Source organism: Nothobranchius furzeri, chromosome 16 (genome assembly GCF_043380555.1).
Source record: "Nothobranchius furzeri strain GRZ-AD chromosome 16, NfurGRZ-RIMD1, whole genome shotgun sequence".
NCBI lineage: Eukaryota > Metazoa > Chordata > Actinopteri > Cyprinodontiformes > Nothobranchiidae > Nothobranchius > Nothobranchius furzeri.
Window position 1 is genome coordinate 43,094,251 of NC_091756.1, and position 13,479 is coordinate 43,107,729.

The window sequence follows — 13,479 nt, forward strand, 5'->3', positions numbered from 1 at the left end:
ACGCCCACACCTTTCAACTTTTGAAAAATCCGACGGTTAAATTTTTTCCCCTATGTCTTAAGGGTATATAGCAGAAGTTTGAAGGAGATTGGTGAAAAGGGCGACGGAGCATCACTCTCCAAACAACGTGTGCGAAAACCACTAAATCGCGTACTTGATCCAAAATGGCCGACTTCCTGTGCGACTTTGAACTTGACTCCAAGAGACTTTTTTGTAGGTCCTGAGACACCACATTAGTGTACCAAATTTCGTAATCCTCAGTCAAAGCATGGCTTGGGGCTAATAGTTTAAATGGTCCTAGGGGGCGCTATTTCAAAACATAGGCCACGCCCACAAAATTCAGCTGTCTATTTCTCTTGGAGCTCAGACTAGGATCACTCACCAGAAGTTTCGTAGCAATATCACGATAACTGAAGAAATGAGAGACAAACGTATTTCCATGGCGTGATGGCGATTTTCGCCATGGTCCCAAAGCCCCGCCTTTTTTCAAAACCTGCCAGTACTGGAGACCAAGTAACCTCAACTTGTCTACTGCTGTTTGCCACAGAATCCTGGTGATTGGGTAAAAGGAGTCCAGTAGGGAGCTGTGAAAAAAAGAGTAGCGTGGCGACAGGTCAAAGTTTGAGGCTTAGCCACGCCCACACCTTTCAACTTTTGAAAAATCCGACGGTTGAATTTTTTCCCCTATGTCTTAAGGGTATATAGCAGAAGTTTGAAGGAGATTGGTGAAAAGGGCGACGGAGCATCACTCTCCAAACAACGTGTGCGAAAACCACTAAATCGCGTACTTGATCCAAAATGGCCGACTTCCTGTGCGACTTTGAACTTGACTCCAAGAGACTTTTTTGTAGGTCCTGAGACACCACATTAGTGTACCAAATTTCGTAATCCTCAGTCAAAGCATGGCTTGGGGCTAATAGTTTTAATGGTCCTAGGGGGCGCTATTTCAGAAAATAGGCCACGCCCACCAGATGTTCACATCAGATCTTTTGGGGGGCCGGACTAGGATCACTCACAAGAAGTTTCGTGACGATATCTTTGGAAATGACGAAATGGGAGGCAAACGTAAGGCCAAGGCGGTACGCCTGAATTCGCCGCGCCACCACAGCCCCGCCCTCTGCCGAAAACTCCCATAAAGTGACGCCAAGCAACCCCCACTTGTCTTGAGTTACCAGCTACAAATTTGTGGTGATTAAGTGAAATGGGGCAATTTGGGACCTTTCACAGTAAAACTTGATCTTTTTGGTCCTGAGGGGGCGGGGCTTGTGTGATGTCATCATCCGACCTTTCAATTTACTTTGTGGGTGGATGACGAATGACCACAGAAAGTTTGGTAACTCTATTCCATTCAGTTATGAAGTTATAGCAATTTAAATATTTTTGGCGAGTAGTCAAACTTCGAGGCCTGGCTCCGCCCCTTCAACATATACGAAAACTCAGAATCCTTATCTCATTTTGTTCGCCCATCCCTTCTGAGCAATTTTACACAATTTTTGAGACGATCGTGCGAAAAATGATCGAGCAATCCAATCAGAAACGGACCCTAAAAACGGCAAAAACGGCAAAAAATCGCCATTTCAACCCAAAATGGCCGACTTCCTGTTTGATATTGACCATGGTTGCAAGAGACTTTTCTGTGCGGACTGTTGAGTACTACAAGTGTACCAAATTTCATAACTGTACGATAAACTAAGCTTTATGGAGAGGGGTTTTTTTCACTTTGTAGGGGGCGCTGTTCAGCCATTTTCTTTGCGATTTTTTTGGGACCTTTAAAATATCAAATTTTTCACCAGGCCTGACAAGTGTGCAAAATATTGTGAGTTTTGGGGTATGTTAAGGTCCCCAAAAAGCTGTTCAAAGGGGGCACGGAATAACAAAAAATAATAATAATCAGAGCAAAAACAAGAGGCCTTCGCAGCGCTTTCGCTGCTCGGGCCTAATAATAATAATAGATTTTTATTATTGTGGATAGAATTTTTATAGTGCTCTTCTAGGCACTCAAAGCACTTTCCCTTATTCACTTACATTCATGGTAAGCTCTGTGACCACAGCCTCCCTGGGGCGGTCTGACAGAGGCAATGGTGCCATTTTGCGCCATCTGCCCACCACCAACACAGGCAAGTCAGGTGAAGTGTCACCATCTCTTTCTCTACTTCTGCCTCTTCAGATTTAGACCGTCTGCATTATTTCCTCCTTGTGTTGGATTCAGGTAGTCGGTTTACTTTTTTACATTGGGAGCAAACCACATCAGGGTTCACTTGTAAGCTAGCTAGCTTTCTGAGAACCACGTTTCCAGAGTGCGCTTGTTTGGTCCGCACCAGAATGTGGTTGAGCTTTAACATCTAACCTCACCAAGAGAACTTCTCAAGGACACAAAGTTGTTTTTGGCATTCACACTCCAACTGAAAAGCTCCAGTAACCGTGAGACATTGTTCAGATAATTTGGTCCACGTTCAATAGTGCAGCTTGAGAGTGAAGGTCTACATTTATCACGAGACCGTTTTATTGCGTAAGCATCTGATTTTTACTCAGGCCAATCCACAGCAAACACTTCTGTTGACATTTCTGCTACTCCTACCGTAGCTGAATCAGTTCTTTTTTTATCTGTAGTTGTAGCATAATTAGCTCAGGAGGGAAATGATAAATGGCCCACACTTGTACAGCGCCTCTCAGAGTAAGGACTCCAAAGCGCTTTACACTACAGTGAATCATTCATCCATTCACACACACATTCACGCACTGATGGTGATGAGCTACGATGTAGCCACAGCTGCCCTGGGGCGCACTGACAGAGGCGAGGTAGCCGAGCACAGTCACCACCGGTCCCTCCGACCACCACCAGCAGGTGGTAGCAGGTTAAGTTTCTTGCCCAAGGACACAGCAGCAGAATTCTCTGCCCGGAGCCAGAATCAAACCTGCAACCTTCCGATTACTGGACAACCCGCTCAACCTGTTGAGCTACTGCTGCCCCAACTGCTGCCCCCAGGTAGAGCGGGTTGTCCAGTAATCGGAAGGTTGCAGGTTCAATCCTGGCTCCCACCAGAGAATGTTGCTGTTGTGTCCTTGGGCAAGACACTTAACCTGCCCTGCCCGCTGGTGGTGTTTGGAGGGCCTGGTGGTGCCAGGGTTCAACAGGCCTCACCTTTGTCAGTGTGCCCCAGGGCAGCTGTGGCTACATCGTGGCTCATCACCACCAGAGTGTCAATGTGTGGCTGGCTGATTGTGTTGTGAAGGGCCTTGGGGGGTTGTAGAACCCTAAAAAGATGCTACACAAACACAGGCCGTTTTCCATGAAAACATATAGACATTTCACATTCTCATGTCAGGTCAGTGCCAAGTGTTGCATTAAAAGTATGCTGGCCTCCTTTAAATGAACATTGAGCATTTTCTTCTGAACAACATTATCCACATCCGTTCATTTCCTGTCGTTTATTTATTTTTTGGTCTAAAACTATTATTTCTGGGTTGAAATCTTTGATGACAGAATCAGAGAAATCCAGTCTGTCAGCTAATTAAACCCTGCAAACAGACTAGTGATCGGTATCGTCGTTTGGGGAAATAGTTTGAACAGATTTGTTACGTTCAGGGAAAAAGCTGCTAAATGTGTAGGTTTTAGTTTTATTACAAGCTTTACTTTGTTCTTCTAGACAAGACAGAGCCTGATGGGTTGTTTTGTACGAGGGCGGATAAAAAAAAAATGCTGTTTGAGATCTGTTTCCTCACAACGATCTGTCCTTGCCGTCTTATCTTCTGCTGCTGAGCTTTTCTGTGTGCGTGTTTTTGCAGGGTCCCAGCCAGCGGCACGTGCAGATCATCATGGAGCAGCTACTGAGGACGATCAACCGGACGGTCATTTCCATGGGCAGAGACTCTCCTCACATCGTAAGTTCAGCGTCAGCTCACGATCAGCAGCCTGATTTAATATCCGATTCACACACAAACCCCAAACAACTCTGTTCCAAAAATGTGTTCCACCTCCACAGATTGATTTTTAATTCCCCTAAAGAACCACTTTGGCTCATTTCTATCTTTCTTCAACCACTTGTTTTGTGATTGCTCATTTTAATGAATAATTTCCTATTTTTTGCACGTCTGATCCTGACTTATTAGCACACATCTAATGCTGTAATCTAATCACCCCCTTGTTGTTGCCATGAGCATCCTTCCTTTAGTTGCTCCCCAGCGTGGGCTTGATGGCAGTTAATGCACTTACCAGCCTTCGAGTAGGGATGCTGTCTGCCTGATATGTTGGTGACTTTATAGATTTTTATGCATCTAAAATGCCACCACTCCCTTTTCCAGCACAGAAATCGAGTTCTGTGTTTGTTTGGTTGGCTTTGTTGCATCCTTTCGACGCTCGTCCTCATTACAGCAGCCTGTTTCTTGGCCTGTTTTGACGTTCTTAAACATTCGTTTGGGTTGTAAATGTGTTTAGTGCCACGTTTCTTTGTGACTGAGAGTCTCGGTGCTCCAGCAACACGCACAGCTAATTTTGTGGATGGGCGACCCTCTGTTGTGTAACAGATCACTTGTGTGCATCACACAGGATAATATAAAGCTAATGAAGCAGTGAGTTGAGCCGAGGCTGTCCTGGTGCCGGGTGCCGGTTGTTTTTCCCCGCTCACTCTCCCTCTGTATTCCTCCAGTCTATTCTCACGTCAAGCTGCTTTGTTCATGTTCAAAACCTCTGTTGAGTGGATTTAAAAAGAAGAAGAATGTGTTTGTTTAAACTTCGATCAGCTCAGCCTTCAACTTCTGCTATTTCTCTCTGCAGACGGTTTGTTTTGATCACGTCTTTCAGACGTGGAACTTTCCTCCCATTTTATCTGAAAGGTTGTCAAGATGAAGGCGGTGCACGCATGTCTCCTCCATGCTGTATCTTACTGAGTGCATTTCCTTTGGCGTTCCCCTGTGCTGGAGGTGAAATGGTGTTCCCTGCCTCCAGTGGCAGCTGCTGAATGGGACCATCAACGTCCAGCGTCCTCTCTGGTTAATGAATCAGCTCTACCTACGACTCCCCGTGGCCTTTAGAGGAATTCTCTGCTCTGTATTAAATGCTGCAGCTGCTCTTTGACTTATTTGATCCTCTTATGTGCAGCTTGCTTTTTTCCCTGTACCCTGTGGCCTCCCTTCCCTTTGTCATTGGCGTCTCCGTCATTTTTAAGTAACCGACTGATTTTGCATCAGTGTCACTTTATGCATCGGGACTTGGAGGTCATATCAAAGCTCTTGGTTCTCCGCTGCATTTGAGCAAATCCTGATTTAACAATCAGTTGGACTTTAAATTTATTTATTCATTTTTTTAATCATTTGGAGCCAGTTACCGTCATATCGTTCTAATCAGATGGCTGCTGTTGCTTCCTCTGGGTGAGTGCTGCCTACTCTGCAGGCACACCGTGCTCTGCTGCTGCTGCATCTGCTGCTGCTCCTGCTGCTGCACGCGCGCACACACACACACACACACACACACACACACACACACACACACTCACTCACTCACTCACTCACTCACTCACTTACACATGCGCGCGCGCACACACACACACACACACACACACACACACACACACACACACACACACACACACACATACACACACACACACACACGCACACACACACACACATACACACGCACGCACACACACGCACGCACGCTCACACACACACACATACACACACACACACGCACACACACACACACATACACACACACGCACGCACACACACGCACGCACGCTCGCACACACACACACACACACACACACACACACACACACACACACACACACACACACACACACACGCATGCACACACTACTGCAGCCAACCACCGACCTTGTTCCTCTGAGTGGCAGCCTCTTCCATTTAGATTTATGCATTAACTTTCTGCTCCCTGTCTCTCCTCTCTCCCTGCGATGGTGGACGCAGAATGTTGATGAGAATGATCGCAGTGACGACTTTTAAGCGGCGTATGAGTGTGTGAATGTTGGGGGGGGGGGGTTTGGCTGCGCGTTGTCACTGCAGTGCTACGCCTGTTAGCAACTTAGACACAGCATCGTCACACATTTGATTCATTGGACATCCCGCTATGGCTGTGTCTTTGTATTCATGCCCACCCTCACACACCAGTTGGAACGAGTCATTTTGAATCCATTTACATCAGGAGAAAAGCAGGAAGGTGTCGGAGTTTTACCTCTGTGTCCTTGAATAACACTTCCTCTGGTTAATGCCTGGATGAGCCTTGCAGATGCTCAGGAAAGTAATTGGTGTCGTGCAGAATGGAAGTTTTTATTTTTTTCTTTCCACAAAATCTGTATAGTAATAAGTATTTGTCAGTCTGACGTTAGTCACAGTTTTTTTGTAAATAATTTGTATCGAGATGCTGAGAATGCTCAACAAAAATCAGCTGCTCTTGGTTCATTTAGTGCTGATCTAACAACATAATGACCTGGTGGTTAGATGCATTCCTGTGGAGTTTCCCGGATCATTTTCCTGCAGTGTGCAGGCGGAACGCTGCAGGGGAAGAACCCGGTCTTATTGATTGACAATATGGGGCTGACTGGCTATAGGGGTTAGAGCTCTCTGTACTGCCTGTGCTCAGTGACTGAACTGCAAAACAGCCACATCCTAGTTTGACCTCCCTCCCTTTTCCCGCATTCCTCTCTGTTTCACTCACTTCAGAGAGTTTATGCTTTTTTCCGTCTAAATCATTCTTTTTTCCCACATCTTGCACCTTTTTGCTGGCTCTTCCTCCCCCTCCGTCTCTCCTGATGGTCAGATTGCTGTTGAGCTCGCAGAGCAGAAGCATAGTGAAATATGGCGATGCATCATAATGCCTCAAACATCTACTTATCACTCAGTGGACTACTTCTTTCAAGCGTTTGCTGAAATTTTGCTTTCTTCTGCCTACATTTTTTTCCACAAACTCACTTGTGTCTGTTTTATGTTTAGTTTAAAAGACAACTGGATGTTTTCCTGCACAAGACGTCGTGTTTTTATTACCCTCACACTGTGCTTAAAACACCCACTTAAAGGAAGCCCCATGGAGCGTTCTGTGGGTGAGAGGAGGAGGATGGTGTTGCCCTCCAGCCACACTTCCTAATGCATCCATGTGAGGATGTTTGCATCTCGGGGCGGGGGGCAGCTTTGTCCTTGGCTTGTCTTTGGTTCTTGTTGCACTTTGTTCCTGGTCCAATAGCATCACAGTTTTGATGTTGTATGAGCTTCAGTCAGAAAAGGGCTCCAAGAACAGAGGCTCTCTGCTGTTCCTCCCTCTCCCTTGTATTCTGCTCTTGGTTGGAGCCTCCCTGACACATCAAAGAGATGCAGGCCTTTTCTATGTGTTTTCAACCTCAATTTGCTGCTTTACATTTCAGAGGAAACTTTAGGTTTTGTTTTCTAATATTAAATATTTCACAAATTCAATTTTATTTCAGACCTAATTGCTCATTAACACAATCAGCCAATCACATGGTGAGGGTTCTCTTGCCGAGTGACTTAGAAGGCAACATGGTAAATAGCCTGTATTTGTGTGGCGCCTTCTTAGGGTTCAGCAAACCCCCCAAGGCACTTCACAATCAGCCATTCACCCATTCACACACACACACACACACACACACACACACACACACACGCTGGTGGGGCTGAGCTACGATGTAGCCACAGCTGCCCTGAGGTGCACTGACAGAGGCCAGGCCAGCCGAACTCTGGTACAACCCGCTCTGCCTCCTGAGCTACTGCTGTCCCTAACATGATAGTTTGTGCCAGACAGGCTGATCCGAGTGTTTCAGAAACTGCTGTCCTCCAGGGAATTTCACCCACAACCATCTCTACGTTTCACAGAGAATGACCTGAGAACAATGACGATATCCAGTGATAATCATCACCTTGTCGAGTCAGCAAAGGAGGATTGAGTTGGTGCTGAAGGCAAAAGGCTGTTGTCTTCTTCTTCAAGTGTTTTTTGTTCAAAGATGGTTTTGTGTCGGGACTTTTGATGTATCTGATGCAAATAAGGAGTTGAGTGGACATTAATGAAATGCAGTTTTAGACACAGAAAAGTTGATGATTAAGATCACAATTTCCCTTTAACTGTTGAGAGAGTTAAACTGCACCTTTCGACGTAAGCGAGGATGTATAGTTTTCCTTTTCTTTATCGATGCCAAATCTGTGTTTGACAGTTTAGCTGCTTAGTGCTTCATAAAATAAAACTCAGAAATCGGCTTATGTTTTTGAGAGCTGTGTAGATGTCTGTTTTTATTTTTCTATTTTTTGGAATATTAAATAGCTTTATTTTTGTTTGATTCTTTAAAAAACAATATAAAAGACAGTATTGCACATATTAAGTCAATTGCACTTCTTTAGGGTACAGATGGACTTCTACTTCTCTCTGAATTCTTCAGTAGAACCACAGAAGAAACCAACCTGGGATGTACAAAAAGGAAAGCACTAATAACCAACAGAACAGAATGCAGCATGTTTACACTTGTGAAGCTCCATCCAACCAGTGGTGACTTTATGGTTTTAGAAATTGTAGTTTTTGAAACAACGTTGGCATTTCCCCCATTATTTTTGGGTTGTTGCATTTTGGCTTTTAAAGTGACTCCTGTTTCATGTTCTGGGTAGAATTAATCTAATTTTCTTATAGAAATTGGCTGCCTTCCAACTCATCTAACAGTATTAGCCCTGTTGATGCCATACGATAAATGTTTATATATAGTAAATGCTTGTAATGTTTATAGCTGTACAGTCTTCAAACCCTGTGTGGAGAGTTACTACATGGGATTTTATGCTAATTGATTATAAGCAACAATTAAAAAAAGACTTCTCAAAAGTTTTTTTTTTTTGAAAAGCTGAAAAATATTCTGCAAAATCCGAGGGATTGTAAAAAGCATGCAAGGCAATGTGCCTGCCACCCTGCACTGTAGAAGCCCTGGTTGTGATCAGAGTGGGCACATTCAGTCTTTTAGGCTTGGTTTGACTGGCTCTGATGCAGGATGCTGCAGTGATACAATCACAGCACGTCCTCTGTTGTTTTCACATGGTTTCATGTTCACCTGTAGCGTTTGATGAATCTAAAAATTAGGGATGCACCAATACTGATGGCAGCACCAGTCTGTGGACCGGTAAGTATTCCAGTACCACAGTGCCGACAGCGTAACGTTCAGATGCAGCAGCTAAGTTGAGGCGAGTACTGTCTGAAGGATCATGATAGAAGTGGGTGCTTGTTTTATTCAGCTGCGTTTTCCTAATGACAACTGAAAAGAAGCAAAGAGTGTCAAACATCAAACCGTTGCTTCAGAATAAGACACAGAAGATCTGGCTATCTTTGAATCAACCCGATGGAAGTGGTTCCTGGTTCATCGCAGTAGCAAGGGGTAATGTGCTGCAGGTTTGCCAAGTGTTAGGTCATATAATGTTCAACATTTTACATTGTTCTATGTATTTTGACTTAGCTGTTTTTTGTTTGTTAAATTAGTTTTGTATTCTTAACCTAAAAGAGAAAGCTCTTTGGAGTTTTGCAAACCTTTTGCTTAGTTCTTGACCTCTGACTCAGTTGACAGTAAATATAGAATTATGTGACATTTTTTAAATTTTATCATTACTGTGCCAGCCGGGAGATCCTGACTGGCTGGCTATACATGAGCTGATTCCTTCTTAGCTACCTCGCTAGCTACCTCCCTAGCTACCTCCTTAGCTACCTCCCTGGCTACCTCCCTAGCTACCTCCCTGGCTACCTCCCTGGCTACCTCCTTAGCTACCTCCCTGGCTACCTCCTTAAGCCGGGCGTACACTGTGCAACTTTTTCACTCGTAGCACTCAGCTTCAGCTCAAACTGTACGACTTCTTTGCAGGGCAGATCTCACGAGTCATGCGCTCACACTGTACGACCCAGTTCTCGGATGCGACCTGACTGCTCACACTGTACGTCTGGTAGCAACACGTCGGCCCTAAAAATATGCTAAAAATAGCAGGTTTTACACAACACGTCAGACTTTTTTGTCTTGTTTTGCCTGTTGTCCTTTGGGAGTGCTGCAGGAGGACACACAGGGATTCATGGGGGTTGGATGAGTAAAACGAAATAAAGAAAGCAAATCTGTGTTTTGTGATCAGTTTCATTTGACATGAACACAACAAACACGCTTTCTTGACAATCTTTGTGAGTAAAAAAATGTGTAGAAATAAAAACGAACAGCGTGTGTTATTAGGGAAATAGCGAGCGAACGGCGTTGATGCAGGAATGCGCATGCGCCGTGAGCGGTTCTGATACATTTTGGGTCGCAGCTGCTCGCAGCGCCGCTTCAACAGTGCGATACCCTCACGAGGGACGAGCGAAATATTAAACACGCCAGAAGTCCGTGCGACCTCACTACTGCTGATCGGTAGCTGGTCACGTGGTGTTAATCGCCTCTCGTAACCCCCTGTACACTACACGACCGCTCGGCGCAAAACTTTAGGTTACTGTCGTAACCCCGGTTCTCTGAGTAACATGAGTGAGATGTCTCACTATGGGATACGCCCCTCCGCGGATTCCTCAGAAGCACTTATCTCAATACGCCAATCCTGATTGGCCAGTGACCGTGACGTACGCGTCCCCCTGCTACTATAAGTAGCAAGCGTCCCCACGCACGCACTTTTCAAGATAAACACCTCTTCTCGCTTCGCCCAGCAAAAAGGGTTGTCTGGTGAGACATCTCACTCATGTTACTCAGAGAACCGGGGTTACGACAGTAACCTAAAGTTCTCTTTCTTAACATTCGTTTCGATGTCTCACTATGGAATATGGAGACTCCCGTATTGCCAGACAGCTTATCCAGCGATCACCAACCTACAGGGATACGTCTTGGCCCGCCAAAGACCCCACACTCAGAATCGTGTGAGTCATTGCAGGGACCGAAACATCAAGCTTATAGAAGCGTGCAAATGCAAGTGGAGAAGCCCAACTTGCTGCAGCACAAATCTCCTGGATTGACAGCCCCCGAAAAAGGGCCCAAGAAGCAGACAGGCCCCTAGTAGAATGGGCCCTGAGCCCAACAGGAGCCTGAATGCCCTGACAGGAGTAAGCCATAGAAACAGCCTCCACAATCCAGTGGGAAAGCCTCTGCTTTGTGACGGGTTTCCCCTTACGAAGCCCACCCCATGACACAAAAAGCTGGTCCCCCCTGCGAAGGTTCTCCGTCCGATTCACATACTCCTTGAGCACGCGAATCGGACACAGCTTGTGCCACCGCTCCTCCTCAGGAGAGGAGAAGGGTGGCGGGTAGAAAGCTGTGAGGTTAATAGGAGAAAAGGAGCCCACCACCTTAGGCACAAAGGCAGGGTTGGGCTTCAGGGACACCTTCATGTCACCGGGTGCAAACTGGGTGCAGGATGGGTGCACAGAGAGAGCCTGTAAGTCACTAACTCGCTTTGCAGATACCAAAGCCAGGAGTAGCACCACCTTAAGAGACAGGATCTTAAGGTCCAGGCCGTCCATAGGTTCAAATGGAGGCCCGGAGAGGGCCGACAGCACCAAGGACAGATCCCATGAGGGCACCAGGGGTCGAGACACAGGGAGAAGCCTGCGCGCGCCCCTCATGAAGCTACACACCAGGGGGTGTTGACCTGCCAGTTTCTTCCCAAAACCCAAGTGTCAGGCGGAAATGGCTGCTAGGTACACTTTAATGGTGGAGAAAGCCTTCTTCCCATCCAACAAGTCTTGCAGGAAAGACAGAATGACGTTCACTGGGCATTGGAAGGGTGAGACCTCCCTGCCCTGACACCAGGCTTCAAACACCCTCCATTTACAGTCATATAGGGACCTAGTGGAGGGGGCCCTAGCATTCTGAATGGTTCGAATGACTGCCTGGGGCAGCTCTGCTGACACTAGCCCGCACCCCTCAGGGGCCAGGCCCACAGGGCCAGCCGTTCTGGATGAGGGTGGAAGATCGAGCCTCCCGCTTGGGACACCAGGTCCCTGCGAAGCGGAAGTTTCCAAGGTTGGCCCTCCAGGAGCTGGAAAATGTCCGCCACCCAATGCATGGCTGGCCAGTATGGGGCCACCAGAATGAGAGTGTGGAGCTGGGTTCGTACCCTCAGCAAGGTGGGTGGTATCAGGGCCACTGGGGGAAAAGCGTAAAGCAGTCCCCGTGGCCAGTCGTGCGCCAGCGCGTCCACGCCGAGTGGAGCGTCTCGGTCGCGCAGAGGACAGTGAGCATTCTCCTTGGAGGCAAAAAGATCCACTACGGCTGTGCCGAACCGGATCCAAATCTGTTCCAACACTGCTGGATGCAGGCTCCAATCCCCGTACAGGGGTGTCCTTCTGGACAACAGATACGCCCCCCGATTCAGAACACCCGGGACATGGGTGGCTCTGATTGAGAGGAGATGCCTGCTGCACCATAGGATCAGTCTGTGTGCCAGCGTGCATGGAGCGCAGCCCCCCCTGGTGGTTTATATAAGCCACAGTCGTGGTGTTGTCTGTTCTCACTAGGACATGATGGCCGGAGAGAAAAGGCAGGAAGCGCCTCAGGGCTAGAAAGGCCGCGAGGAGTTCCAGATAATTTATGTGTGTCCCCTAGAGCTCTCTGCTCCACACACCCCTGACAGAGCGACCCTCCAGGAGCCCCCCCCCCCCAACCTGACAGGCTCGCATCTGTCGTGACCACTTTCCTCACGAGAACCAACCCCAAAGGCACCCCCTGTGCCAAGAGGGAGGGGTGACGCCAACAGCGGAGCGCCGCGACGCACGCTGCAGAGACCATCACCCTGCGCGCTCTGTGGCCCACTGGAGAGAGACCCAGAGAAGCCACCCAGCGTTGAGAATCTCTCATGTGTAGACGGCCGAGTGGTACCACTGAAATAGCCGACGCCATGAGACCCAAAAGCCTGAGGCATAACGCAAACTGCACCGAACTGTGTAGGCGGAAGCGCACCAGGCAGAACGAGAGCGCGTTCACGCTCGGTGCCGAGAGACGGGCCGTGAACGCCCCTGAGTCCAGATTCAGACCTAGAAAGGTTCTTTTCTGGGAGGGGAGTAAAGCGCTTTTCTGCCAGTTTATTCTGAAACCCAGACCACACAAGTGAGGGATCACAACCAGCGTGTTTGACGCTGTCTCCTCTCTGGACCGTGCCAGCAGGAGCCAGTCGTCTAAATACGTGGCCAGCCGAATGCCCCTCCCTCTCAGAGGGACGATCGCCGCCTCCGTACACCTGACAAACACCCTCGGGCTCAGCGAGAGGCCGAATGGGAGCACGTTGTATTCGTAACACACTCCCTGAAAGGCAAACCTCAGAAATTTCCTGTGTGGAGGGTACACGGGAACATGAAAGTATGCGTCCCTCAGGTCGATTGAGGTGAACCAGTTGCTCTGGTGAATCAGACGCAAAAGGGATGAGAGCGTGAGCATTTTGAATCTGTACTTTCTGAGGCATCGGTTCAGGGCCCTCAGATCCAGGATCGGGCGAATCCCGGTCCCTCTCCGCTTCGGGACCAGGAAG

The 13,479-nt window shown here is 47.5% G+C and overlaps 1 protein-coding gene across 2 annotated transcripts in view; it reads left to right on the forward strand.

The window, feature by feature from the left end:
• The window catches only part of dock1 (dedicator of cytokinesis 1), a 297,928-nt gene that overhangs the window by 136,040 nt on the left and 148,409 nt on the right, over positions 1–13,479 (forward strand). For both annotated transcript variants that reach the window (XM_054749267.2, XM_054749268.2), the window contains exon 27: positions 3,787–3,882. In XM_054749267.2, coding sequence (XP_054605242.1) covers positions 3,787–3,882 — 96 coding nt within the window. The remainder of the gene's footprint in view (positions 1–3,786; positions 3,883–13,479) is intronic.